The 27,420-nt window shown below is 43.4% G+C and overlaps 1 protein-coding gene across 1 annotated transcript in view; it reads left to right on the top strand.

The window, feature by feature from the left end:
• ST6GALNAC2 (ST6 N-acetylgalactosaminide alpha-2,6-sialyltransferase 2) overlaps nt 1–27,420 on the top strand; it is a gene marked incomplete in the record, with an annotated part of 79,680 nt that overhangs the window by 44,271 nt on the left and 7,989 nt on the right. The window contains 5 exon segments of the mRNA XM_073606204.1: nt 520–609; nt 700–754; nt 10,072–10,255; nt 23,116–23,278; nt 26,777–26,915. Of these exon segments, the coding sequence (XP_073462305.1) occupies nt 520–609; nt 700–754; nt 10,072–10,255; nt 23,116–23,278; nt 26,777–26,915 (631 nt within the window).

Below are 27,420 nucleotides of genomic sequence, written 5' to 3'. Positions count from 1 at the left end.
GCCAGTTCCCTGTGTCTTGCCAAGCCTGCTACCTTTTATCTTTTTACAGGGCTCAGATATATTGACATATCATTTCCTCAAGGCCAGCAGAATGTGACACTAATAATGTCAGAAATGTCAATACTTTTCACATATTATTGTACTAGCTAGACACACTGGGATAATGTCAGACTCAAATGCACATACATTTTAAATTGGAACTCAATACCTGACAATGTGTGCTTAAAGTAAACCTATTATAAAAGAAGTATCGGGGCTGCCATTTTTGTCTTCATTCTGAAAATGCTAGTTGCTTGCTTGTCATGCTGATACTCTGGCTTCAGTACTGTAAACTGAAACAATTATGCAGGTCAGAAGATTTTCTTGGCTATCAGCAGCTGAGTAGAGCAGGGGTACAAAAAGTTTTTTTTCAAGATAGAGTTGTTTTATGATAAAGATATTGTTGAAATTATTATAACGTTGATCATTCCTATTACAAATTTTTGATTGATAATTAAAAGATGTTTTTATATTTTACAGTGATTTCTGGCAAGACCCTGGTCCTTCTACTGTGTTAGAAAGATTGAATGGAAGCCTGGCTTCTCCAGATAACCAGGCCAAGGAGGAACGGTGAGATTCCACAGCCAGATCAATTCTTTGTCTGACACTATTTCATTGTAATCAGTACAATCCTAACACATACAAATCTGTTCCTTTCAGGAAAAGTGACATTAAGGAGGAAGCAGCACTGCCAAAGTTGGTGACAAAAGCCAAGGTAAATAGTACCATTGGATAATGGTGACAACTTTGCATTGATGATGTTAAAGCATATCTAAACACAAGAACAAACAATTGATATATAGCAACTTACCTCTTTTGATCTAGGTTTGGTGGCTGGATTGGTTTTCTTTTTTTTTTGTGATCCTGCCAGTTACACAGTTCCTGTCCTAGGGTGACAGTGCTCAATGTTGTCATTGTAGAACATGACTGCAGAATGCTTCCCTCTCTCCATAACATAAAAACACCATAACATAGGTGAAAGGGTGTTGTAGTCCACAGAAAGATAGTGTGCGGGTCTGGATCCTAACCTGGGACCTTAGTAGTGTCTGGATGTAGCTCTTCTCGTTGTGCCACCCAAGATGCTGCACAATTCCCTGTCTGATCCCTTGGACAATCTTGTCTTGGGGATTACCTTGTTTCTGCTGAACCTTGAACTCTTTGCTCCTCCAATGAACTTCCTAATTTAAGCCATGTTTCCTCACTTCCTGTTGGCCAGATTATTGTGCTCTTCTCCAGCCAATATTTTGCTCCTTTTACTGACATCAATTAATTTTTCTACCACTCGTTACTGACTTTTGGCTTGTTCCACGACTTTGCATCCACTTGATCCCAACCTGCAACCACTAGTTACCGACTATTGGCTTGTGCCCCAACTACAATTCTGCTTGATTCCAACCTTCAACCACTTGTTACCGACCTTTGGCTTGTTTACTGACTACACTTCTGATTGATCCCTTACTTCTACCAGTCCCTGCCTTGCTCACCTCCTGGTGCGACCTGGCACTAGCACACAGAGAAACCCATCTCTAACATCAGGAGCTCTCATGAAGATTAGTTAGTGCGTAGACCCCGCACCTCGGATGAGCCCGCGTCATCCACCAGGGTGACCTACTTGGTACTTATACTGCTAGTCAGTGGGAACCCTTCTACTGCTATAGCTTCTAGTCTCCAAACCCGATTTCTGGTCATAACTGATAATTAGGAACAATACTAACTGATAACAATGGTGAAGAGACAGAATGTATAGGAAGTTATACTATACATTTTTGCAGTTATTAAACATTTATAACAAAATTCAAAGGAAATGGGTTGCACACCAATGACATCTTAAAAATTCAGTTAGCCTTCATAAACAAGCAAGCTACATACAGCACACACTACAAGCCTTCCACCTAAGGCCATCCTTCCAACAAATTTGACCCATAGTAGGACTTAATCATAGAGGTTGTTCTCTATAGTTAAGCCCTGCTGTTGGTGAAATGTGTTGGAGGCGTGGCCTTAGGTGGAAGGCTGGTGTGTGCTGTATGTAGCTTGCTCGTTTAATAAAGCGAATTGAATTTTTTAAAACACTGTGTGCTTCCCGTTTACCTTTGTATTCAAGTTCAAGCAAAGCATAAGTGAGCTCCTGGGGTTCAGCACCTGGCTAGCTAACAGGACCATGGGTATATCCATGTTAAGAAAGTTGAGAAAGGCCACATTATTTAGTACCAAATGTTTCTTTGTCACAGGGTGTTTAAAGTGAACCAGTACTTTCTCTTGCCTTCATTGACAAACACAGCTTCTTCTTATTCTCGACCATATGGTTTATACCACCACCTAAAGAAAAGGAAGACAGTAGGCAGAAAGCAGCACCACCTGTGGGCAGTTCTAGTTGGTATAAACCCTTTCTCTGCTATGGGCATCTCAGTTGTTTTCTGCCTAGTGTAGGAAAGAGCACCCAGTTACCTCCTGGGACCTGTGGTTCCATGATGTTTTTTCCTGTGTTCTTCTCCTGCAGAGATCTTTATCCAACAGCCAGGCTGGATAACAGGCTGGATAATCTAGATCCCGTATTCACCCCAGCCTAGCCAGCGAGCTCACACAGACCTTCAGCTATGTGCTGGGTCGGCTGCAGTAGCCCCATCCTGGACCTGGGGCAGGTGGCGAGTTAAAGGTCTTTACAGGGGCACATATAACCAGGCATCTGATGTCCATGTCACAGCATTTCCCTAGCTGACAGCCCCCACCTCGGTGGAAGATGTATCTGTCTCAAGAGTGTTACCCGCATCTCCCCGGATTAGTAAGTAGATGCCCCCTCTCCCTCTGGCTCGGTGCGGGGCATGGGTACTCCTTGGGGTATTTGGCCATGCTGGGATCTCCTCCTCCCCTCCAGGCCTTGGTCCTATGTTCTTGTCTCCCCATCCCTCTCCCCCACCCTCCTCCTCCTGTTTTCTGCTGGTCACCCTGACATGGGTGAGCGGCACTTATGGTCCAAGGGGCGGGGCAGTGGACTCTCTCCTCCTGTCAGGGGTTTGTTTTGGGTATATAGGGTTTCCCATGTGCCGGATGGGTTGCTGGTGGCCATTTTGTTGTAGCTGCAGTGGACATTTTTTGGGGGACCTGCTTGTTGTCGCGGTCATTTTGCCTGTGACCTTTTTGTTGGCTGCTTTGAGGTGGACTGGAGTGTTGGCCTTTTGTTGTGGATCTCATCTAACTTCTGTAGCCCGGGTTATGGTGGATGGGTGGCCATTATAGCGGTGATTGAGACAGTGGCAATTTTGAAAAGAAAAAAGTTTTTCTTAGTTTCTGTCAGTAAATTTCGTTTACAATCACTTTAAGTGTTGGTCTGCAGACCTGGCAGACTTACCCACCTGCCAGAGAGAACTTCTCTTTGTTGCCACCCTGGATGACATCATTAAGAATCGTAGGCTCGGTGCATACCTATGCAGTTTTCTTTTGATCATTACTGCAGTGCTTTTTGCTGTGCGTTTTTGCACACGTGGTTTTACTGCGATTTTGCGAATTGCGTTTTCCTTTTTTTATGCTTTTTTTTGGCTAATTTGTTGTTGGGCAGATTAAAAAAAATGCAAAATGCCAATGATGGCAAAATTGTGGTAAAATAGCAGCAAAATCGCTGCAAAAACGCACTACATGCTTTTCTACAGCTTCTACATTGAAGTCTATTGAAACACAAAAGTAAAAAACAGCACCATTTTGCACCTAAAAAAGTCCCTCACCCTTTCCAAAAACGTAGTGGCTGAAAAAAACATAGATGTAAACGTGTTCCATTGGAAACCATGGTAAATGACCTGTAGTGCAGTGCTGCAAAAAGCACCAAAAAACGCAGGTGTGAACCAGGCCTTACTGGTTAAAAGAGTATCTTTCTCCCACAGTCCAAGAGGGGGAAGGAGCCACGCTGCAAGTACAGTCTTTCCTTCTGTGCACACAAAAGGCTTTCATTCCCCTGGCTCCTCAGACAAAGAATCCAAAGCCTTCAAGGCTCCCGCGAGCACAAAGCGAACCTGGTCTCACAAGCCTGCGGACAAGTGCTCCTCGGCATGAAAGCTTGCCCCCCTCCCATCGTCTTCATTGATTTGCAGACCTGTGGACTTCCCTGCTCTCTGACAAGTGGGTCCACAAACTGATTTTGTCAGGCTACAAAATAGAATTTTTTTCCTACCTGTCAGACAAATTCTTTCCTTCAAATCTTTGTCTCTCCCTGTCACGCCTTCTGGTCTTTATGGGGCAGTGCAGGATCTGCTACTCCAGGGTGTGATTGGCCCAGTTCCGGACCCAGAGAGGTTTTAAGGGTTTTTACTCCAACCTGTTTAAGGTTCCGAAGAAGGAAGATGTCAGTGCGATTCAGGGCCTCAGACCCCTGAATTGCTTCTTAAAGGTTCAAGATGGAATCCATCTGTTTAGTGGTGGCCTCCCTTCTTCAGGGAGATTTCCTGGCTTCCATAGACCTCAAGAATATGTACTTGCATGTTCCCATCTGTGCCGGGAACCAGCGCTTCTGGGAATGCGCTTAAGGGACACGCATGATCAGTTTCTGGCACTTCCCTTTGATCTGTCCTCCCCTCCATGGATGTTTACCAAAGTACTGGCTCCGGTGCTGGCATTGCTGAGACAACGGGGGATTGCCATGATTGGCTACCTGAACAACCTTTTCTTGTGAGACCTATTCTGCACTGACGGACAATGTAGCAATTACCATGCGCATTCCACAGGAGTTTGAATGGGTTTTGAACTTCAGGAAATCTGCTCTGAACTCAACCAGGCAGTTGGGGTGTATGGGTCTGATTCTCGACTGGGACCAGGCCAAGGACTGCAGTTCGATTGCTGCTGTCCCTCATGTGGTCTGCATTTTTGCATGCAGGTTCTGGGCTTCATGATGTCCACCTTTGAGACAGTCTTATATGCGCAGTTTCGCACAAGGGTTCTGCAGAAGGATATCTTGTCCAAATGGAATAGGTTTCCTGCATTCTTGGACAATCAGATTTGCTTGGGCTAGCTTGGCAGGGCCTCTTTCCTGTGGTGGCTCTGGTCTGAGGAAGGTGCTGAGGTTTGCTGAAAGAGTAAGGCATCCCCTGGCAGGCACAACAGATGCTCTGGTGGCACTGTGAAGCAAGTATTGTCTCATTTATGCATTTCCTCTTCTCAAGAGTGTCCCTCATCTCCTGTGCAGGATAGAGGCCGAAGGGATTCTGTTTGCTCCCAATTGGCCTTGTCAATCTTGGTATGCCGACGTGGCGTGGCTGCTTGTTGACATTCCTGCCTCTGCGGGCAGATCTTCTCTCCCAGGGACCAATTCTTCATTCTGCTTAAGCGGAGAGAAGCTGGCAGAGCTGCAAGGAGGGGGGAGATCAGAGCTGCGGGGGGGGGGTTTGGAAATTGAAGCGGGGGAGATCAGAGTGCTGGAGGGGGGGTGGTTGGCACAATTATTGGAACTAGTCCCCCCCCGTGTGACTCTCCCTAAGTAACTGAAAGCCAGTGGGGAGGGAGAGAAGGATAGGTTGAAGCACTGTAGTGTAGGGGGAGCCATACAGGTGAGACTAGTTCCTATAATTGTGCTGCCCACTCCCTCTTCCAGCACTTTGATCACCCCCTTAACTTTCCAGCTCCCTCTTCCCCACAGTAGAGGAGGCTGTAGGAGGAAACCCTGTTGGGCCAGCACCCTTTTTTACACCTATATGCCTGTATCATTGTGTGTATGTACTAGAGTACAGGCATTTAGGTGTAATTTGCTGCAGATAAATGTAAAAAATTATTATTTATTTATTTTTTTACAGCTCTGTACTCAGCACTGCTGTACTGATCCTTACACAGCAGTGTGCATTGTGTCATAGACAGCAATACATCTGATTACAGATCCGTAAAAAAATATCTGTTTTTACTCCCATGTGCAAGCAGCCTTATGCTATTTGGAGACTCTTTACTGCCCAGAATTTCTTCTATCACTGCCAGTACACAAGCAATGATTAAGGGAGAGTTGTGAACCTTTGAAACATGTTGTCTGTGCCTCTTGATTTTCTATCAAGACTAATACAATTATACTTGACTTACTATAACCTGTGCTGTTCTCCTTTCTTTGGATCTCTCTGGGGACCCATAGAGAGACCCTCTCTTAGAACTGGAAATCACGCATATGATTACACTTCTGTTAGGGGTCTGACGCTCTACCACATAGCACTGCACTAGAAATGGACCTTTAGAAGTCACTGAAAATATCAGTTTATTTGTAAAACAAACGGTCACACTTATTAAACAAAAAACATGCACTCTTGAGTATACATAGTAAAGATCAGATGAATAACTCTAGCATGTTTCTGCTGACTCATTCTGTCTCCACAGCAAAACCCCAAGAACAAAAATGTATGTGTGGTCTGCACAGTGCACTGCCACTTACCATACCTTGTGGTGACCACATTCGTTTTTTGGGGGATTTTTTTACACTTTTTTCGTTGTTTTCACTTGGTAATCCTGCCAGTAACACACTTTCTGGCCTGGAGTGACAATGCTCACGCAACGTACTGTACCTTAGGAGTGCAGCGTTGTCACCCTAGGACAAGAAGTGCATTGGGACTACAGAAAGTGTTCCCCTGTACTCGTCTCTCTAACATTGGAAGGGGTGTTTTGTAGTCTACAAAGACAACTGGGAACAATACTAACTGATAACATTCAGAAGAGTCAAGTGCACAGGAAGTTGTAACCTTACAAAATTTCTAACATAATCAACAGGTATTTTTTGTCTTACCGAACAGATATAACAAAATGCTTCAATGGTATAGTTAACAGACTAAAATGGAGCAAATGCATGAAGTTCATTGTCAGGGTTTAGAAACACTTCTTTCCACAGAAAATAGGTGAAATTATCACATCCGCATTGGGTTACAGCCTCATGTCAGTGGTGCATAATGGGAGAATCTATTGGGAGAACTGATTAGCAAACCTGCTCTGCTCACTATTGTTCTTCCCTATGAGAAGCCAGCACCAGCTCTCACTCCACCATCTCCCATTTCCATGGAGGTAAGTTGAGGGCTTAGATTGCCTCTGAATGTCCAGTTAGACTCAATGTCCAAATAGATTCAAGTCTATGGTCATTCTAAGGGGTTGACATATATGTGTCCACCTGTATGGTAGAGATCCTATGTAAGTAAAACTCTGAGGTAGTAGTGTGATGACCACAGTCTTGCCAAATTTTTTATTGCCTGTTATGGATATAGCCAGTATTTAAAATGTAAGTTCTCGTAAAACCAAAAACTCACATGATAGGTTCTTAAAATGTTAGTGTATGTAAACCCTAAAAGTAAACTTCTTCTTTTTTTTTTTTACTCCTTTTGGGTTTGTTAAATATACAATAGAAGGCCAATTCACATTTAAGCAGTCTGTTGTGGTGCGTTAATGCACATGTGTTAACATGCAGTGCCTTAATGCAGCTTGTTTGTTATGAATGGGTTGCTAACCCACCACAAAGGATGAAAAAATATGCATAATCTCCTTTTAACAAAGCAGCACACCCCAACACACAGCATATGCATTGTGGTGCACTACAGCGAATTGAGCTCTACTGTACAGTGCAGTGTGGCGCTATTGACAATGATTGGCACATAGAGTAGGTGCCCTGCTCTACATTGTGGTAGCACATGTTAACGCTTGCGTTGTCACAAAGCACAAGTGTGAATGGACCTTGAAAGTGTTTTGTTATATCTGTTTGATAAGTGCAAAAACCTGTTGATCCTGCCAGAAATCTTGTAAACTGAACTTAGTGGGCTGCACTCTGACTGGATGGCCAAGAATATTCCATATGGCTTTTTCGATAAAAGTACATTTAAAAAATCAGCTTTTGTTGAGTCTAGTGAGGCAGACAGGGACACCCAGGGAAAGTATTTCAGCCGATTCGGCAGGTATCAGCTGAAATTCAATCTGCGTATAGGCAGCTTTAGACTTCAAATAATTTCATTCCTGAGACTGGGTACACACAGGCCAAATATCAACCAGTTAAAAAGGAGCCAGCCAACATTCAGTTAATGTGTACAGCTGTCTTTCTGACAGAAGCCGGTCTAATGACTGGCTCTTGTCGAAGGGACATGTTGGAAAACCAGCATCTGATTAGTGTGTTCTGGTAGGGGGAAGTCCCCCTGCCAGAACACAAAGGTACAGGGGGGGAGATAGCCGCACTAACATCACGTGTGTTTGTATGGCGATCTGTCAGTTTTTACGTGTGTCAGCTTTACGTGTGTACCAGGCTTAGCATCTCATCCAATATCTGCTCTAAAGCCTCCGTACACACGATCGGATTTTAGTCCGGGAATTGTGTGATGACAGACTGCCGAAAATCCGACGTGAGTACACTCCATCAGACAATTATTGTCCAACTTTACGCCAACAAATGTTGGATGGCAGGCTAGTAAAGCCACGTACACACGATCATATTGTTGGCCAACAAAACTGTGGAATTTTGTCCGAAGGGCATTGGCCCAAACTTATCTTGCATACACACGGCCACACAATTGTTGGCCAACAATTACGAACATAATGACATGCTAGATGTACTATGTGGTTTTTCAGCTCTTTAGCACCACCCTTTGGGCTCCTTCTGCTAATTTCGTATTAGTAGAAGTTTGGTGAGTGTTGATTCGTGCTTTTCTTTTCGCGCTTTTCATTTCACGCTTTTCATTTATCGCTTTTCATTTTGCGCTTTTCATTTCGTGCTTTTCAGTTCGTTTCTGAACGGCCGTTCGTCAACCAGACATGTTGCGGAATCGGAGGAGATAACGTGTTATTTATTATTGGCCTTGGAGTTATTGCTTTGACATTATTTTTTGGGTTGAATAATAATGATTTGATTTGGTATATTTTCTATATTTTTGGATGCATAGAATGCACTTTTTGGTAAGTTCTATTGGCAGATAACATGTCTAATTTTACTTGTTTTCTTTTTTTAATGCACAATAAAAAAATTGTGGAGAATAATACTTGGCTATGTGTTTTACTTCAAATGACAGTTTGGGAATAGGCAGTTTACATTTTAAAAAAATACAAAGTAAAATTGACAAGGGACACCAACATAGTTGTATCTTTGATCATAAAAACTATGGGATAATGGTGTTGTGGTAACTTGGCCAAATAAAAAAAAAAAAGCATAATAATATTATTCTTGATATCACTAGAAAAAAAAGCCTTTGAAAATGAGTTTGCAATAACTCCATCAGTATCACCAGCAAAGCAGCTTCATTATTATCCTATTAAAGAAGAAGAGAATTGTGCGCTGCATTTGGAAATTTTATAATTTGCCACGCCACAAATGTTAATTCTCCATTACGAACGCTAGTTTACAAGACCGACCTGTTCTGGCTCATCCTTGCTTCCGAGCATGCGTGTTTGTACTTTGGACTTTTGTCCGACGGACTTGTGTACACACGCTTGGAAAATCCGACAACACACATTTGTCCGCGGAAAGTCTGACAACAATTGTCTGATGGAGCATACACACAGTCAGATTTACCACCAACAGCCTGTCATCGAACATTTCCCTTCAGAAAGTCCGATCGTATGTATGCGGCTTTAATTTTTGGCAGACAACGGTCTGTTGTCAGATTTTCCTATCGCGTGTACACAAGTCCGTCACACAAAAGTCCAAAGTACAAACACGAATGCTCAGAATCAATGCTCACCAAACACGACATTAGCAGAAGGTGCCCAAAGGGTGGCGCTCAAGTGCTGAAATTTCACGTAGTAGGTCACTAGGTTCGTGTTTGTTGGCCAACAATTGTGTACCACTAGTATGCAAGACAAGTTCCTGGCACACGCCCTTCGGACAAAAGTCTGACGCTTTGTTGGCCAACAATCCGAACGTGTGTACGAGGCTTAAGATATTGGAAAAAAGCAAGGCAGCTAAAGATAGCATTGTCCTACGTTCTGCAATTCATTTTCACAAATGTATGAAGAAAAATATTATCTTGGACAAAATTCTGTGGTTTCTAAGGATCTCAGTTGAACGCAATGAACATATGTTCGAATGAACCGTATGTAATTCTCTACTTTTTTCAGACTCAGCACCCTGCATCAGCCTGCCCTGACAATCTGCGTACTCAAGTGCAGAAATCTTCTTTCAGAGAGATATTCAACTTTGACACCCCGGTACTCATGTGGGACCGTCATTTAACAGAAGAGACTACGAAAAACCTCACCCAGAAGCTAGCACCATATGGATGGAAAGATATTCCTATAGAAGGTAATCGGTCAACATTTGTTTCATTTGCTTATCAGAGTAGCTAAGGAAAGCCTGGTGTCTGTATCTGGAGTATGTGAGTCTGTGCAATGCACAAGTTACAGCACCCAACAAAAGAATGTGAACCTCTCACAACTCATCACATACAGGACCTATACAAAATACATACACTGTATATATCCTTCCTAGGTGACCTCTTTATACAGTCTTGTTTGATGGTGTTATTAGCACACTGTCCCTTCTCACTTATTCAAACAGCTCGTACTCACCTATTCATTTCATTGAATCAAAGTGCAAATTCCTAACAGATCTCTACCACATCCTAATGTGTAATATTATCCTGTTGACACCAACACAGAGCAGAATCCATCTTCAATATGGAGACGGCAGAATAGGTCCGTGACATTTCACTAGAGCATATCAGATCTGTGAAACAATGACATTACTTATTTTTGGTGGAAACACCCGCTGAAACACACAAAGTTTCAGTGTCCTAAATTCCTGCGGTGGAGGACACAAAAAGCTGTATTGTGGGTGTTGGAATTAAACACTTGGGGGGGGGGGGGGGATGTGCTGAGCTGCATTTTACTGACACTGACAGATGCCACTAGTTCTCAAAGTGGTAACCTATATAAACGGCATCCAAAATATTGCATTAGCCATTAGAATGCAAACGTTTTGTTTGCAATTTCAGTACCCATAGTGTTAACCACTTGACCTCCAGAAGGTTTTACCCCTTCATGACCAGACCATTTTTTGCTATTCCGCACTGTGCTACTTTAACTGGCAATTGCTCAGTCATGCAACACTGTACCCAAATTAAATTTATATAATTTTTATCACACAAATAGAGCTTTCTTTTGGTGGTATTTAGTCACCACTGAGTTTTTTATTTTTTGCCTCTGATTCCCCCTGTATAGGATTGTATTGTAACTGTACTGTCTGCCCTAATGTTGTAAAGCGCTGCGTAAACTATCGGCGCTATATAAATCCTGTATATTAATAATAATATAAACAAAAAAAGATACAGAACATTTTAAATAACATGTTTTTCTTGGTTTCTGTTATAGAATTATGCAAACAAATAATTCTTCATAAATCCATGTCATAATATAGTCTACTACATTTCTTCTGTAAAAATAACCCAAATCAGTGTATATTATTTAGTCTGTTAGAAAGTTATAGACTCTACAAACTATGGGATATATACACTGCTCAAACAAATTAAAGGAACACTTTGAAAACACATTAGATCTCAATGGGGAAAAATATCATGCTGGATATCTATACTGATATGGACTGGGTAATGTGTTAGGACTGAAAGGATGCCACAACGTTTGATGGAAATGGAAAGTATGAACCTACAAGAGGGCTGAATTCAAAGACACCCCGAAAATCAAAGTGAAAAAATGATGCAGCAGGATAGTCCATTTTGCTGAAATTTCATTGCAGCAACTCAAAATGGTACTTAGTAGTTTGTATGGCCCCTACGTGCTTGTATGCATGCCTGACAATGTCAGGGCATGTGCTCCTAATGAGACGACGGATGGTGTCCTCGGGTATTTCCTCCCAGATCTGGATCAGGGCATTACTGAGCTCTTGAACAGACTGAAGTGAAATCTGGCAGCGTCGGATGGACCGAAACATAATGTCCCTGAGGTGTTCTATTAGATTTAGGTCAGGCAAGCGTGGGGGACATTCAGTGGTATCAATTCCTTCATTCTCCAGGTACTGGCTGCATACTCTTGCCACATGAGACAGGGCATTGTCGTGCATCAGGAGGAACCCAGGACCCACTGCACCAGCGTAGGGTCTGACAGTGGGTCCAAGGATTTCATCCCAATACCTAATGGCAGTCAGGGTGCCATTGTCTAGTCTGTAGAGGTCTTTGCAACCCTCCATGGATATGCCTCCCCAGACCATCACTGACGCACCACCAAACCAGTCATGCTGAAGGCATGACAGGCAGCATAACGTTCTCCAGGGCTTCTCCAGACCGTTTCACGTCTGTCATATGTGCTCAGGGTGAACCTGCTCTCATCTTTGAAAAGCACAAGGCACCAGTGGAGCACATCGGGCCCTCAGGCCACCCTCAAAAAGTTTGTTTCTGATTGTTTAGTCAGAGATAATCACACCAGTGGCCTGCTGGAGGTCATTTTGTAGGGCTCTGGCAGTGCTCATCCTGTTCCTCCTTGCACAGAAGGAGAAGATAGTGGTCCTGCTGATGGGTTGAGGACCTTCTACGGCCCTGTCAAGTTCTCCTAGAGTAACTGCCTGTCTCCTGGAATCTCCTCCATGCTGTTGAGACTGTGCTGGGAGACACATAAACCTTCTGGCAATGGCATGTATTGATTTGCCATCCTGGAGGAGTTGGACTGCCTGTGCAACCTCTATAGGGGTCCAGGTATCGCCTCATGCTACCAGTAGTGAAAATTGTTCGGGATGCAAAGAAAAACCCACAAATAACTTCAGGTGAAATACAGAACATGTGGTGTGGCTGTTTCAAGATGCACAATAAGGAGGCACTTGAAGAAAGAAGGGCTGCATGGTCGAGTCGACAGAAGAAAACCATTACTACGCAAATACCACAAAGTATCCCGCACAGAGACAAGCCTTGTATCCAAGGCTAACAGCTGATCTGTTGCAAGTAAAGCAGGGAGACACTTACTACCCTGTTTGTATAAAATAAAGGGGCTACACTTATCCATCCCTCCGCAGGGTTTCTGTAGGCAACTGGGAGCCCAATCTTCCCCATTACGGTGGATTTTGTCATTCAAGGACTGGGTACCATTTTCAATTTGGGTCCATTCCCTTGGACCTGTACAGCATGCTGCAGGAATTGGCTTAGTTCTGTAGTGACTAGGATTCCACTACATAGGGTCCAGCACCACAAGGGTCGCATTACAAGCAAAACTTTGCCGAGTCTTCCACCTTCTTTGCAAGGCTCGGGTACCATTTATCTTAGTACATAGCCATTTTAAATGAATCCGATAAAAAAAAACTGTCCATTGATTCTCAAGACCTGGCTCTGGACCATAATATGAAACTCATAGAGAGCTTAAACAAATGTACCCATCCACCTTCAAGACACTGGCAAAAAACTGACGTACTTCCTGTAGGGAAGGGGTTATATAGAGGGGGACTTCCTGTCTATTTTTTGGTCTGCTAGTGTCCATTCAGCTATAGGTGGTGTATAACCCAGATAGTATTGTATATAGCCTGCATTGTGTCCCGTGATGTACTCAAAGAAAATATTTTCCGCTTGTAATTTGATATGTTTCAGTAGTACCAATAAATCCTTAGTGTCTTTTAGGAAATCCAGTCAGGTGTTTATAGATTTTAGGTAAGGAATGTATAGTCTTAGCCTCTTTTTTTGTTAAAACTTTCCTCTTTTTCCTTTATTCTATCAAATTATACAGCTCTTTTTTCTACGTGATAGTAGGGTCTTTTCTCAATATTCCATAAGTATCCCTATCCGAAAGAAGCCCATTAATTTCTTGTTCATACATCATTCAATCTAAAATTACCACTCCCTCCCACCTATTTATCTGCCACTCTCATTACTATGTCTTTTCTTTTTCCAGGTCTATAATACCTTACTTAAGATAACCTGGATTAACATACTTTCTAGGGCCAGAGTTTCTATTTCTTTCAGTACCATGCCTTTAAAGGCTTCCACATAATGATTATTGCTAATCTGGGGATTTAAAGTGAATTTGTTTTTCAAACCACTATCCACTCTATTTTGCGCCACCCCTCCCTCAATGTCCTCACTAAAAGATTTCCCAAAAAGTACTTTTTTAGGTTTAATTTTCTAATATATTTGTGGGTGTCCACATAAACTTCAAATTTGAGGTTTTCCTTGATGCACATTTAAGACCCAAATCCAAAATGTTCAATTCCGGTTTATTTAGAGTGGCCTGGCTAAGGTTAAAGATTCTAACTCCTCGCCACTTCTTCCTCCTTTTTTGCTCTTCTTTCTCTTACTTTCTACCTGCCCTACACCCTCTGTATTTATTTTTTCCATGGGTGTTGCCATATTTCCTTCTTTCTCTGTCCCATCTTGGTGGTCCCCCTCCTCATCTGTTTCCCAAAAAAGGAGATATCTGCAACCAGCATCCATTAACATCCTCTTGGTAAAAAGGATCAAACTGATTTCTTACTGGGACTCCATAATTGTTATTAGGATATTGATTACTCTGACCAATTTCTCCTTGGGTATCTCCTGGGTTGTGGGGCTTGGGGGGGGGGGGGGTTTGTGCTTCTAAAACGTGAACATTTCTCCTTCTGCTACTTACCCTGCACCTTTTTTCCACCCAATTGTATCATCTACAACTCTCTGAGACCTCCCCTTAGAGTGTGGGGGGTGGGGAGAGAAGAGGGGGGACCTCACGTCGTTTTTTTACATTTTTTTTACTGTCAGCTCTTTTGTTTACAGTCTGCTGAAAATGTGAAAAAAAGGACCAGAGGGTCTAGAGACAGGACAGGAGAGGAACACACAGGCTGTGAAAGATTAGAAAAATGAAACAATTTATTAGTAAATATAAATTATTTCCACCCACAATGGTAAGTTGGCATACATAACTAACACCGCTGGATGAAGTAACATAAATAAGTAACAATAGACACACCACCTAACACCCTCCTCATTCACTCCAAAACACCCCCACTGTAAACCAGCTACTACAGCTAGACCCAGGATATAGAGCAGTAATATGGTATTGGGAATCCAAAATACAAGTTCCATGTGCCCCCAAAAAAGCTCTGCGCTCTGAAGAAAATCGCCTGTCGATTGAAACGCGTCAGGGTGTTTATTTTAATTCATCCAGCGGTGGAGGTTATGTATATCAACTTACCATTGTGGGTGGAAATAATTTATATTTACTAATAAATTGTTCCATTTTTCTAATCTTTCACAGCCTGTGTGTTCCTCTCTGAAGAATCCTGTCTCTAGACCCTCTGGTCCTTTTTTTTCACATGTTATGCATTGGTTCAGAGGAACCTACCTATTTGATATAGTTTTATTTTAGCAATCAGGTATTAGGCTTAGTGTCTGCTAATAGGTATCTAATTAATGTGCCAATTGTGCTGACTGCACACATATTGATAGCCTACTCTGACACTGTACATTTACTAGGAGTTTACCTGACCTCCTTTTTGCTTTACTGTTTACAGTCTGCTGTCAGAGGGGAATCTCTCATTGACAGCAGGGATGAATCATAGTTGTTAGGATGCTGGTGGGTGCCGGCTAATTAGCAACCAGCATCTCTAATCTGGAACTATCACATTTAGCACTGGTAGGAATACCACTGCTAAATATTTCACTTCCCACTGCAGCTAGAGTTATGGCTTGTAGTAAAATAGGGTGCAAAAAAACATGTTAAATACCCCAAAGTAAAAAAAAAAAAAAATTATAGTTTTTTCTAGAGAAATCTGAAAATGATTTATATTTTTGAGTGAGAAGATGATCTGTGTTCCAAAATTAATATTTCCCTTAAAGCGGACCTTTAGTAATTTTTTACCTTTCCATCTATTACATCTTCTGCCCTTGTTGTTTTAACTTTAGATAGTAAAACATTTTTTTTCTGCCAGTAAATACCTTATACAGCCCACTTCCTGTTGCTTGTCTGGTAAAAAGCCTAAGCTTATGACATCATGCACAGCTCTCTCTCTCACTCTCGTGAGAGTTTGCCAGGAAGGGAAGTGGGGGCTGCAGAGCTGGAGGTGTGCCTCTGTGTGTCTGTGTAAATCCAGGAAGTGAACAGGCTGCTGCCCACAGCTAAAATGGATGCAGTTAGACTTAGCGGAGGGAGATTTCTGTGGCATATTTGGCAAGTACAGAATCACAGTATTTTTAAAATAATATGCAAAGTGGTTGGAGGGAAGCTTCAGAATGGCAAAGATGTTTTTATTACAAATTATGTGATCCGACTGCAGTTCCTCTTTAAGCTGTCAGTTTAATTTTTCAGAGCAAAAGTAAGGGTAAATTAAAGGATCACTAAAGATATTTATTTATTTGTTTTTAACCACTTACCAACCGGCCCATAGCCGAATGACGGCTGCAGGGCGGTTGGATAACTCTGGGAGGACGTCATCCCGGAATTCCCCTCTCGCGCGCCCCCTGGGGCGCGCACCCGAACACATCCGTGACCGCCGGGTCCGGAGGACCCGGCGCATCACGGATCCCGGTAAATGGCCGCTGATCGCGGCCGTTTACCATGTGATCGCGCCGTCAAATGACGGCGCGATCACATGTAAACAGACCGGCGTCATCTGATGACGCCGGTTCCTCTCCTCCCCTCCTGTGTACCGATCGGTACACAGTGAGCGGGGAGGGGGATGGATGGATGTCTGCAGCGCTGTGGGCTGGATGTGTAGTGCCCACAGCGCTGCACAGAGACATCCATCCATCCATGCTCAGCCATCCCTCACTACTCTGCAATGCTGTGCAATACTCTGCAATACCCCCACAATACTCTGCAATGCTGTGCAATACTCTGCAATACCCCCACAATACTCTGCAATACCCCCACAATACTATGCAATGCTGTGCAATACTCTGCAATACCCCCACAATACTCTGCAATGCTGTGCAATACTCTGCAATACCCCCACAATACTCTGCAATGCTGTGCAATACTCTGCAATACCCCCACAATACTCTGCAATGCTGTGCAATACTCTACAATGCCCCCACAATACTCTGCAATGCTGTGCAATACTCTGCAATGCTGTGCAATACTCTGCAATACCCCCACAATACTCTGCAATGCTGTGCAATACTCTGCAATACCCCCACAATACTCTCCAATGCTGTGCAATACTCTGCAATGCCCCCACAATACTCTGCAATGCCCCCGCCATACTCTGCCATGCCCCCGCCATACTCTGCCATGCCCCCGCCATACTCCGCAATACTCCGCCATACTCCGCCATACTCCGCCATACCCCGCCATACCCCGCCATACCCCACAATACCCCGCCATACTCCGCAATACCCCGCCATACCCTGCCATGCTGAGCCATGCTCAGCTGTACTCGCCCTCTGTATGTGGCCAGGCTGTGGAAGTCTCACACATGTGGTATCGCCGTACTCAGGAGGAGCAGGAGAATCTATTTTGGGGTGTCATTTTTGGTATGTACATGTTATGTGGTAGAAATATTGTATAAATGGACAACTTTGTGTTAAAAAAAAAAAAAAGCGTTTTAACCACTTCCCGCCCGCCGGCCGTCATACAATGTCCTTGACTTTGTGCGGGGATATCTGAATGATGGGTGCAGCTACAGGCATCATTCAGATATCAGCTTTTTCAGCCGGCGATTCCCTACACCATAGGAATGATCATAGCGGCTGTTCCACTGCTTGATCGTTCTTACGGGAGGCGAGAGGGGATGTCCCCCCCCTCCCACGCTTCTACCAACTCACCGCTACGATCGAAGCCAGGATCGTTTTTTTTTTTTTTTATTTCAGGCTTCCCAGCCTAGAGGTGAGATGTGGGGTCTTATTGACCCCATATCTCACTGTAAAGAGGACCTGTCATGCCATATTCCTATTACAAGGATGTTTACATTCCTTGTAATAGGAATAAAAGTGGTCAAAAATTTTTTTTTTTGGAAAAAAGCATCAAACTAAAATAAATAAAGTAAAATAAACAATAAAAAAAAAAAAAATTTTTTTAAAGTGCCCCTGTCCCTGTGTTCAAACCACCCATGTGAGGTATCGCTGCGATCGGTAGAGCGAGAGCAATAATTTTGGCCCTAGACCTCCTCTGTAACTCAAAACATGTAACCAGTAAAAAATTTTAAAGCGTCGCCTATGGGGATTTTTGAGTAGCAAAGTTTGGCGCCATTCCACAAGCGCGTGCAATTTTGAAAGGTGACATGTTGGGTATCTATTTACTCGGCGTAACTTCATCTTTGACATTATGCAAAAACATTAGGCTAACTTTACTGTTTTGGTTTTTGTAAAGCACAAAACAGTTTTTTTTCCAAACAAAACGCGTTTAAAAAATTGCTGCGCAAATACCGTGCGAGATAAAAAGTTGCAACGACCGCCATTGTATTCTCTAGGGTCTTTGCTAAAAAAACATATATAATGTTTTGGGGTTCTATGTAATTTTCTAGCTAATAAATGATGATTTTTACATGTAGGAGAGAAATGTCAGAATTGGCCTGAGTGCTCCAGAACGCCTGAAGGTGCTCCCTGCATGTTGGGCCTCTGTATGTGGCCAGGCTGTGTAAAAGTCTCACACATATGGTATTGGCGTACTCGGGAGTAATAGCAAAATGTGTTTTGGGGTGTAATTTGTGCTATGCATATGCGGTGTGTGAGAAATAACCTGCTAATATGACAATTTTGTGGGAAAAAAAAAAAGTAAAAAAAAACCTTGATTTTGCAAAGAATTGTGGGAAAAAATGACAACTTCAAAAAACTCACCATGCATCTTTCTAAATACCTTGGAATGTCTTCTTTCCAAAAAGGGGTCATTTGGGGGGTATTTGTACTTTTCTGGAATGTTAGGGTCCAGGGCTGGTGCAAGGATTTTTGACACCCTAGGCGAAACCTCATTTTGCCGCCCCCGGCTGACTCCGCCCCCTTTTCCCTGCCCATGTAAATCCCACCTTTTTAATAAAACGCCCATCAAATACAGCCTCACCAGCACCCATCAAATGCAGCCTGACCAGCCCCCATCAAATGCAGCCTCACCAGCGCCCATCAAATGCAGTCTCACCAGCGCCCATCAAATGCAGCCTCACCAGCGCCCATCAAATGCAGCCCCACCCAGCGCCCATCAAATGCAGCCTCACCAGCGCCCATCAAATGTAGCCTCACCAGCGCCATCAAATGCAGCCCCACCCAGCGCCCATCAAATGTAGCCTCACCAGCGCCCATCAAATGTAGTCTCACCAGCGTCCATCAAATGCAGCCTCACCAGCGCCCATCAAATGTAACCACACCAGCACCCATCAAATGTAACCTCACCAGCACCCATCAAATGTAACCTCACCAGCACCCATCAAATGTAGCCTCACCAGCGCCCATCAAATGTAGCCTCACCAGCGCCCATCAAATGTATCCTCACCAGCACCCATCAAATGCAGCCTACCAGCGCCCTTCAATACAGCCTTCCAGTGCCCATCAATGAATGTTTGCTTGCTGGAGTCGGGACACAGACACAGTCCTCCACCACTGCTGCACCTCTGACACTATGTGTGAACGGAGCTGCGGCTGCCTGCTGATGCTGAGACTTATTTGCTTGCTGCAGAGAGAAGAGAGTAGGAAAACCAGTGGCCGGGCGCCCCCTAGGCAGCAGGGCGCCCTAGGCGGCCGCCTAGTTTGCCTAGTGGTAGCACCGGCCCTCTTAGGGTCTCAAGAAATTAGATAGGCCGTCAGTACTTCAGGTGTGATCAATTTTCAGATATTCGCACCATAGCTTTTGGACTCTATAACTTTCACAAAGACCAAATAATATCCACCGATTTGGGTTAATTTTACCAAAGATATGTAGCGATTTAAATTTTGGCCAAAATATATGAAGAAAAATTACTAATTTGCAAAATATTATAACAGAAATGAAGAAAAATTTATTTTTTTACAGATTTTTCTTCTACGGCGCAAAAAATAAAGAACCCAGCGGTGATTAAATACCACCAAAAGAAAGCTCCATTTGTGTGAAAAAAAGGACAAACATTTCATATAGATACAGTGTTGCATGACTGAGTAATTGTCATTCAAAATGTGAGAGCACCAAAAGCTGAAAATTGGTCTGGTTAGGAAGGGGGTTTAAGTGCCCAGTGGTCAAGTGGTTAAATAAAAAACATGTTATACTTACCTCCACTGTGCAGCTCGTTTTGCACACAGTGGCCCCGAACCTGGTCTTCTGAGGTCTCTTGGCAGTTGTCTCGGCTCCCCCCCCCGCAAGGACTCAACACCTTCATGCAAGCTCCCTCACATGGTGTTGAGTGCTTGCGGGCGCGCTCCCATGATACAGCCGGCGGCCATAGCCGCTCACTGTATCACTCGGCCCCGATCCATCTACTGTAACTGATCAATGGCCAGGCTGAGCGGCGAAGAGGATGTCGGGGGCAAGCGCGGGACTTTCGAGGGGTCAGGTAAGTAAAACGGGGGGGCTGGGGGGGGGGTGGTGTTGTCAGATGTTTTTTCACCTTAATGCATAGAATGCATTAAGGTGAAAAAACGTTTACCTTTACAACCCCTTTAACTCCGGACACCTTCCATGCGCCCCCGATCCCTACTGTACTTACCTCTGGGTTCGCCCAGCTGCCTGCACCCCTGCAGCCGCTCCGGGTGGTCCAAGAATTTGCAATTCTCACTCTTCTCCGTCAGTGCATCCAGAACAGACTAAATGGATTCTGATTGATCAGCGCCATCTCTACCTACTAAAGGATTTCTTCACTCAGTCTTGTGATTTAAACACATCAACACTACTATGCATAACTGTTTCACTGTCCTATCCAGGTGTGCATTGGACAGCAAATTAACATAATTATGTTGTATTTCTGATTACCCTGGATGTTTTTTTTTAAGCTTAAAGTGATTTCAAAGGCTGTAGTTTTTTTTTACCGTCACGCATTCAATACACAAAGGTAAAAAAACGTTCTGTGTGCAGCTCCCTCCCAGCCCCCCCAGGGCTATTCTAACACATAAATATGCTTTGATCTAAACCATTCCCATTGTAGCTCTGGCTGTATGTTTAGGGTCGTTGTCCTGCTGGAAGGTGAACCTCCGCCCCAGTCTTTTGCAGACTCTAACAGGTTTTCTTCTACGATTGCCCTGTATTTGGCTCCATCCATCTTCCCATCAACTCTGATCAGCTTCCCTGTCCCTGCTGAAGAAAAGCATCCCCACAACATGATGCTGCCACCACCATGTTTCACAGTGGGGATGGTGTGTTCAGGGTGATGTGCAGGGTTACTTTTCTGCCACACAGCATTTTGCTTTTAGGCCAAAAAGTTAAATTTTGGTCTCATCTGATATGGCTTCTAGCAAACCGCAAATGGGACTTCTTATGGCTTTCTTCTTGCCACTCCTCCATAAAGGGCAGATTTGTGGAGTGCACGATTAATAGTTGTCCTGTGGACAGATTCTCCCACCTAAGCTGTGGCTCTCTGCAGCTTCTCCAGAGTTACCATGGGCCTCTCGGCTACTTCTCTGATCTCTGCTCTCCTTGCCCGGCCTGTCAGTTTAGGTGGACGGCCAGGTCTTGGTAGGTTTGCAGTTGTGCCATACTCTTTCCATTTATGGATGATGGATTGAACAGTGCTTCGTGAGATGGTCAATGCTTGTTTTTTTTTTTTATAACCTAACCTTGCTTTAAACTTCTCCCTCACAACTTTATCCCTGACCTGTCTGGTGTGTTCCTTGGCCTTCATGATGCTGTTTGTTCAGTAAGGTTCTCTAACAAACCTCTGAGGGCTTCACAGAACAGCTGAATTTATACTGAGATTAAATTACACACAGGTGGACTCATGTCAATTCACCTATTTACTAATTAGGTGACTTCTGAAGGCAATTGGTTCCACTACATTTTAATTAGGGGTATCAGAGTAAAGGAGGCTGAATACAAATGTACGCCACACTTTTCAGATATTTATTTGTAAAAAAAATTGAAGACCATTTATTATTTTCCTTCCACTTCACAATTATGTGCCACTTTGTGTTGGTTTATCACATAAAATCCCAATAAAATACATTTATGTTTCTGGTTGTAACATGACAAATAATGGAAAATTTCAAGGGGTGTGAAGACTTTTTCAAGGCACTGTAAAGCTTTACTTTGGAAAGAATACAAAATCATATGCAAGGAAAATTGTAAAAAAACGCATTTTTGCTTGCACATGATTGGACGATGAAAGTCAGCAGAGCTTCTGCTCATTTACTACGCTCTGGAGCAACTGCAGTTGCCTTTAGTAAATCAACCCCTCTGTGTATCTTATGGACACACAAAGCAAGGCTTGGGAATGAGCACGCATAATAAATCTTTTACCTGCCAAAGGATTTGTATATCTATCCAGTTAGTTCTGAGATTTACACCGATTTATCACTGCACAGTCCTGTCTGCAGAGAGATGAGCTTATTAGTCTGCTGTTTCTCCTTTTAATGTACAGTCTGGCTGGCTGGGTAGGACAAAACATGTAATTGTTACTAAATTACAGAAGAGTCCTGCTTTTTTTTAGTTTTGCAGTTTAGTAACACTTACAGGTTTTATGCCACCCCAGCTTATTAGTAGACATTGAAAGGACAAGCAGCAGACTAATGAGCTCATCTCTCTATAAGGCCCTTTCACACTGGGGCGGGAGGTGCGTCGGCGGTAAAGTGCCGCTATTAATCGCTGCGCTTTACTGTCGTTTTAGCGGTGGTATTCGGCCGCTAGCGGGGCAGTTTTACCCCCCGCTAGCGGGCAAGAAAGGGTTAAAAACCACTGCAAAGCGCCTCTGCAGAGGCGCTTTGCCGGCGGTATAGCCGCGCTGCCCCATTGATTTCAATGGGAAGGAGCGGTGTATACACTGCTCCTTCACCGCTTCGAAGGTGTTGCTAGCAGGACTTTTTTCTAGTCCTGCTAGCGCACCGTTTCAGTGTGAAAGCCCTCAGGCTTTCACACTGGAGACACAGCAGTGGCTGTTTCGGATCGGTTTGCAGGCGCTATTTTTAGCGCAATAGCGCTTGCAAACCGCTCCAGTGTGAAAGGGGTCTTACTCTACTCTCTCCTCCTATCAGCATTCTCCTTGTTAGCCCTTGAGCACTGCTGACTGGCTGCTGATCCCCCCCCCCCAATCTTATATCTGCTGTACAGTTTCGTTTTGACCAATCTTAATTAATCCACCATTTGCTTCTTTTATAGATGTTACCTCTACACTAAAGCTACTCAATGATTCTGCAAACAGGGGACTTTTTGACTGGCAGAAGCCAAAGGGGTGTATACGTTGTGCCGTGGTTGGAAATGGGGGAATCCTGAATGGTTCCCGCATAGGGAAAGAGATAGATCAACATGACTATGTGTTCAGGTAAGCGGTAAGCATGCAGCAGGGGTCAGCGCATTAAGTGCATTGTCTTATCAATGATTGGACTGCAACACACACAAAAAAGGGCACTGTGCATCATACAGTGCCCTGCAGCTCACATTAACTTTGGAGGTGTGTTTGGTGTCATTCACAATAAGGCCCGGTTTACACTTGTGCGATGCCAGACATCACATGTAATTCGCAGCACACTGCTGTTCACATTACATGCGATGTCTGTGCGGTGCGATATCAGCCATATAGTATGGCTGATATTGCACCGCATTCGGTCCAAACACGCACAGGACCCTTTTTTCTGTTCGGACCAGCATCGGATCGCATGTGTGTTCTCACATATGCGATCCGATTCATGTCCGAACTGTCAGTTCGCAGTGCGATACGCGAGCTGAACTGGGGGTGTCGTTAACAATGTATTGACGCTCCACAGCAGTTCGCATATAGCAGTGTGAACTGCCGTGCGATGCGGGAACCCGCAGTGGATTCGCAGGGTTCTCGCATCGCACCAGTGTGAACCGGGCATAAATGACACCAACACATGTAACAAGCATCACTGAGACATGAAAGTTATTCCATACACCCTAGTAAGGGCCATGACCCTGCTTAGGACTGTTTATTATCAAGTATTGCTTCATTGAAGGAGTGGGGTGCAATTTGCACTCAGGCAGGGGCATGCTGTCTGCTGAGATAAACTATGAATAGTTGTTTTACCATCTGGATCTGGGTGTTATTCCTGTTTGTCTAGCTGGGCAGCAAAGTTTGTCAGCACAAGATAAAAGCCTTTTGCATTTTGGTCAATCTTGCCCATCAGCACCTGACACTGTACTATGGTATATCGAGTATACCTGTCATGAGGTCATTATTTAAGCCACCGTTGTCTGTCCTCTGCTTTTGAGAACGTTTGTTACCTGGCTGTCATGCATATATTTTGACCTTGGTGCTTTCTGAGTCATTGACTTCTTGCTAGAAATAATACATTCTGACAATTTTCTCACCCTCAATACAGCATGCATGCTCCAGGCCTGTGACTCAAAAGTATTGAAGCCAGTCAACTGGTATTTTAAAGATTTTCTGACAGCCCCTCATCCTGTACTAAAAATGCTGCAAAAAATGAGGCTTTTATTAAATAAAATCCTTCTGTTCAGTTGCCCATAACGCCAGGAGGAAGTGATGTGTAGGTGGAATAATAGGGATGATATTATTAAGTGTTCTTGCATAGCAAGACCACTTACTGTTATCTCACATATGTATTATTATTATTCTTATTATAGCCAAATTTACCACCCTAACTCCTCCCACAGCTTTTACACTACATAGACAAGTAATATACCAAAACGCGCGGATTGTTCCTGATTGGTGTGCTTTTACTTTGTGGAACGTTTCGCCGAATAGTTCGCGAAATATCATCGTTTTTGCGGCAAAATTGGTCCCATAGGAATTAATTTTTTCATATTTCATGAACCATTCAGTGAAACGTTCCACAAAGTAATAGCACACCAATCGGGAACAATCCGCACGTTTCGGTATATTACTGTCTATGTAGTGTAAAAGCTGTGGGAGGAGTTAGGGTGGTAAATTTGGCTATAATAATAATATATATGTGAGATAACAGTAAGTGGTCTTGCTATGCAAGAACACTTAACTAGAAAAAATGACCACCCCATGAAAAAAAAAATAATACTTTTTTTTTTTTTTTAAATCATTTTTGAAAAAAAAAAAAAACATTTTTGAAAAAAAAAATCATTTTTGAAAAAAATGTTCAGCTCTTTCAGCTAATGATGGGACTTCTTCAACTTTTTTACTACTATTTATACTTTTTAAAATATTAAGCTTTTTAACACTTTTCACAGTTACTCCAGCCACTCCAACCACACAACAGTTACTCAAGCCACTCCACCCAGTTACTCTGCCCACTCCAGTTGTAGAGGCAAGAACACTTTTCACAATTTCCCCAGAAATTTTTAGCTTTTCTAGTTGAATATATAGTAGAAATAAATCCTCCTTCATAGAGGATGCTGTGAAGTGAAGATGCCATGTAGATGGACCTTGATCTGGTCTCAGGCTGCTGTTTCTGATGGTCTCTCAGCGATTAGTGGAAAGCAAACCTCTGGTACAAAAGTTCAAGACACAAAATAGGTCAAATTGAAGTATTTATTGAACAAAGGCATTAAACAAAGCCAATGTGTTTCAGGGAAAATTACTTCCCCTTCATCAGGACTGAAACCATGGATGTGAATGAACTCACAATAAGGTACTAACTATGCCGACAGCTTGGTATGAACATATGGATCAAGCCCTCACATAAGTTTTCCAATTGTACCGCATTGTGAATCCATAAATACCCATCATTTCAGCCCTGAGGAAGGGGAAGGCATTTTCATAAAAGGTCTACTTTAAAAAGGAGGCCAGCAAAGGCAACGCCCATACTTTTTGCATGGCAGGTGTACCGTAAGTGTATGTGTAGACAAAAAGTTTTTTTTTTTTTCGTTTACGATAGAACAGAGAAGAGTTAAAACCTTTAACATGTTATTTTTCTTTTTGCCTTCTGTTTACTGTTAGGGAAACTTTCCTTCATTTCTTCTCCCAGAGATGTTGGAGGAAAGCAAGGAGAATTCCCTATTTAGACAGTTGTTCCTAAAACAGGTATCCCCATTAGTTGTCCCTCGAACAGGTGTTCTGGGGACAACTCAGAAATTTTGGATTTCCCCTCACTTTCTTTTTTCAGGGACAATGATCATCAGTACAAATAGAGGGGTGAACACAAACTTGAGAGAGGGTCTAAAGCACATGATGTTTCGGAATTTCCGATGGGAAATGTTCGATAGGAGTTTGTTGTCGGAAAGTCTGACCGTGTGTATGCTGCATCAAACATTTGCTGTCGGAATTTCTGCACACAAATGTTTGAGAGCAGGTTCTCAAATTTTCCGACAACAAAATTTGTTGTCGGAAAGTCCGATTGTTTACACAAGTCAGTCGCACAAAAGTTCACGCATGCTCGGAATCAAGCAGAAGGAGCCGCACTGGCTATTGAACTTCCCTTTTCTCGGCTCGTCGTACGTGTTGTATGTCACCGTGTTCTTGACGTTCGGAATTTCCGACAACATTTGTGTGACCATGTGTATGCAAGACAAGTTTGAGCCAACATCCTTCGGAAATAAATCCACGGTTTTGTTGTCGGAAAATCCGATCGTGTGTACGGGGAAGAACCCTGGATGATAATCAGAATTTAAATGAAACACTCTGTTTTCTTATGTACACACATGGACATACTGTAAATCAGATGCATGGCTGTTATTGCAGACTTACTGGAATTAGTGAAGCTCCTTTACGGTGTTACTTATTATACCTCTGTGATCTTACCTGGAACTGTAATTCCTTGACCTGTTACATGTTTTGGAAACACTGGGATTTGCATTGTAATACCTGTCTATACAGCTCCTTGTGTACTACTATCTGCAAACGGTTCTCTTTATTGTACCTTTTCAGAGTGAATGGTGCAGTGATTAAAGGTTTTGAGGAGGATGTTGGTACAAAGACTTCATTTTATGGCTTCACTGTCAATACCATGAAGAATTCACTGATTGGTTATTTTATGGATGGCTTTACTCAGACACCAAAAGGAGAGGTAAGGTACACAGGTAGTTGCTACCACATGGTCATTAATCCCCACTACTCAAGAGCTCTCAAAATAAGGCACTCAGCGATCCCTCCTTTATACTCAGGCTAACATTATCCAAATTTAACCCCACACCACCCACCTACCCCTCTTCTTTAACCACTTGCCGACCGGGCCATTGCCGAAAGACGTCAACAGCGCGGTCGGCTAGTTCTGGGTGGACATCCATGGACGTCATTCCAGAATGTTGCTCCCGTGCGCCCCCTGGGGCGCGCACCCAGGAACATCTGGAGGACCCGGCGCATCACGGATCACGGTAAATAGCCGCTGATCGAAGCCGTTTACCACGTGATTGTTCCGTCAAATGACGGAGCGATCACATGTAAACAAACCGGCGTCACGTCATGACGCCGGTTCCTCCCTCCCCTCTCTGTACCGATCGGTACAGTGCGAGGGGAGAGGGGGAGAGATGGCAGCGCTGTGGGCTGGATGTTTAGTGCCCACAGCACTGCTC

Source organism: Aquarana catesbeiana, linkage group LG12 (genome assembly GCF_042186555.1).
Source record: "Aquarana catesbeiana isolate 2022-GZ linkage group LG12, ASM4218655v1, whole genome shotgun sequence".
NCBI lineage: Eukaryota > Metazoa > Chordata > Amphibia > Anura > Ranidae > Aquarana > Aquarana catesbeiana.
Note: the sequence above shows the minus strand (reverse complement) of the source record. Positions and strands in the feature narration are given on the sequence as shown.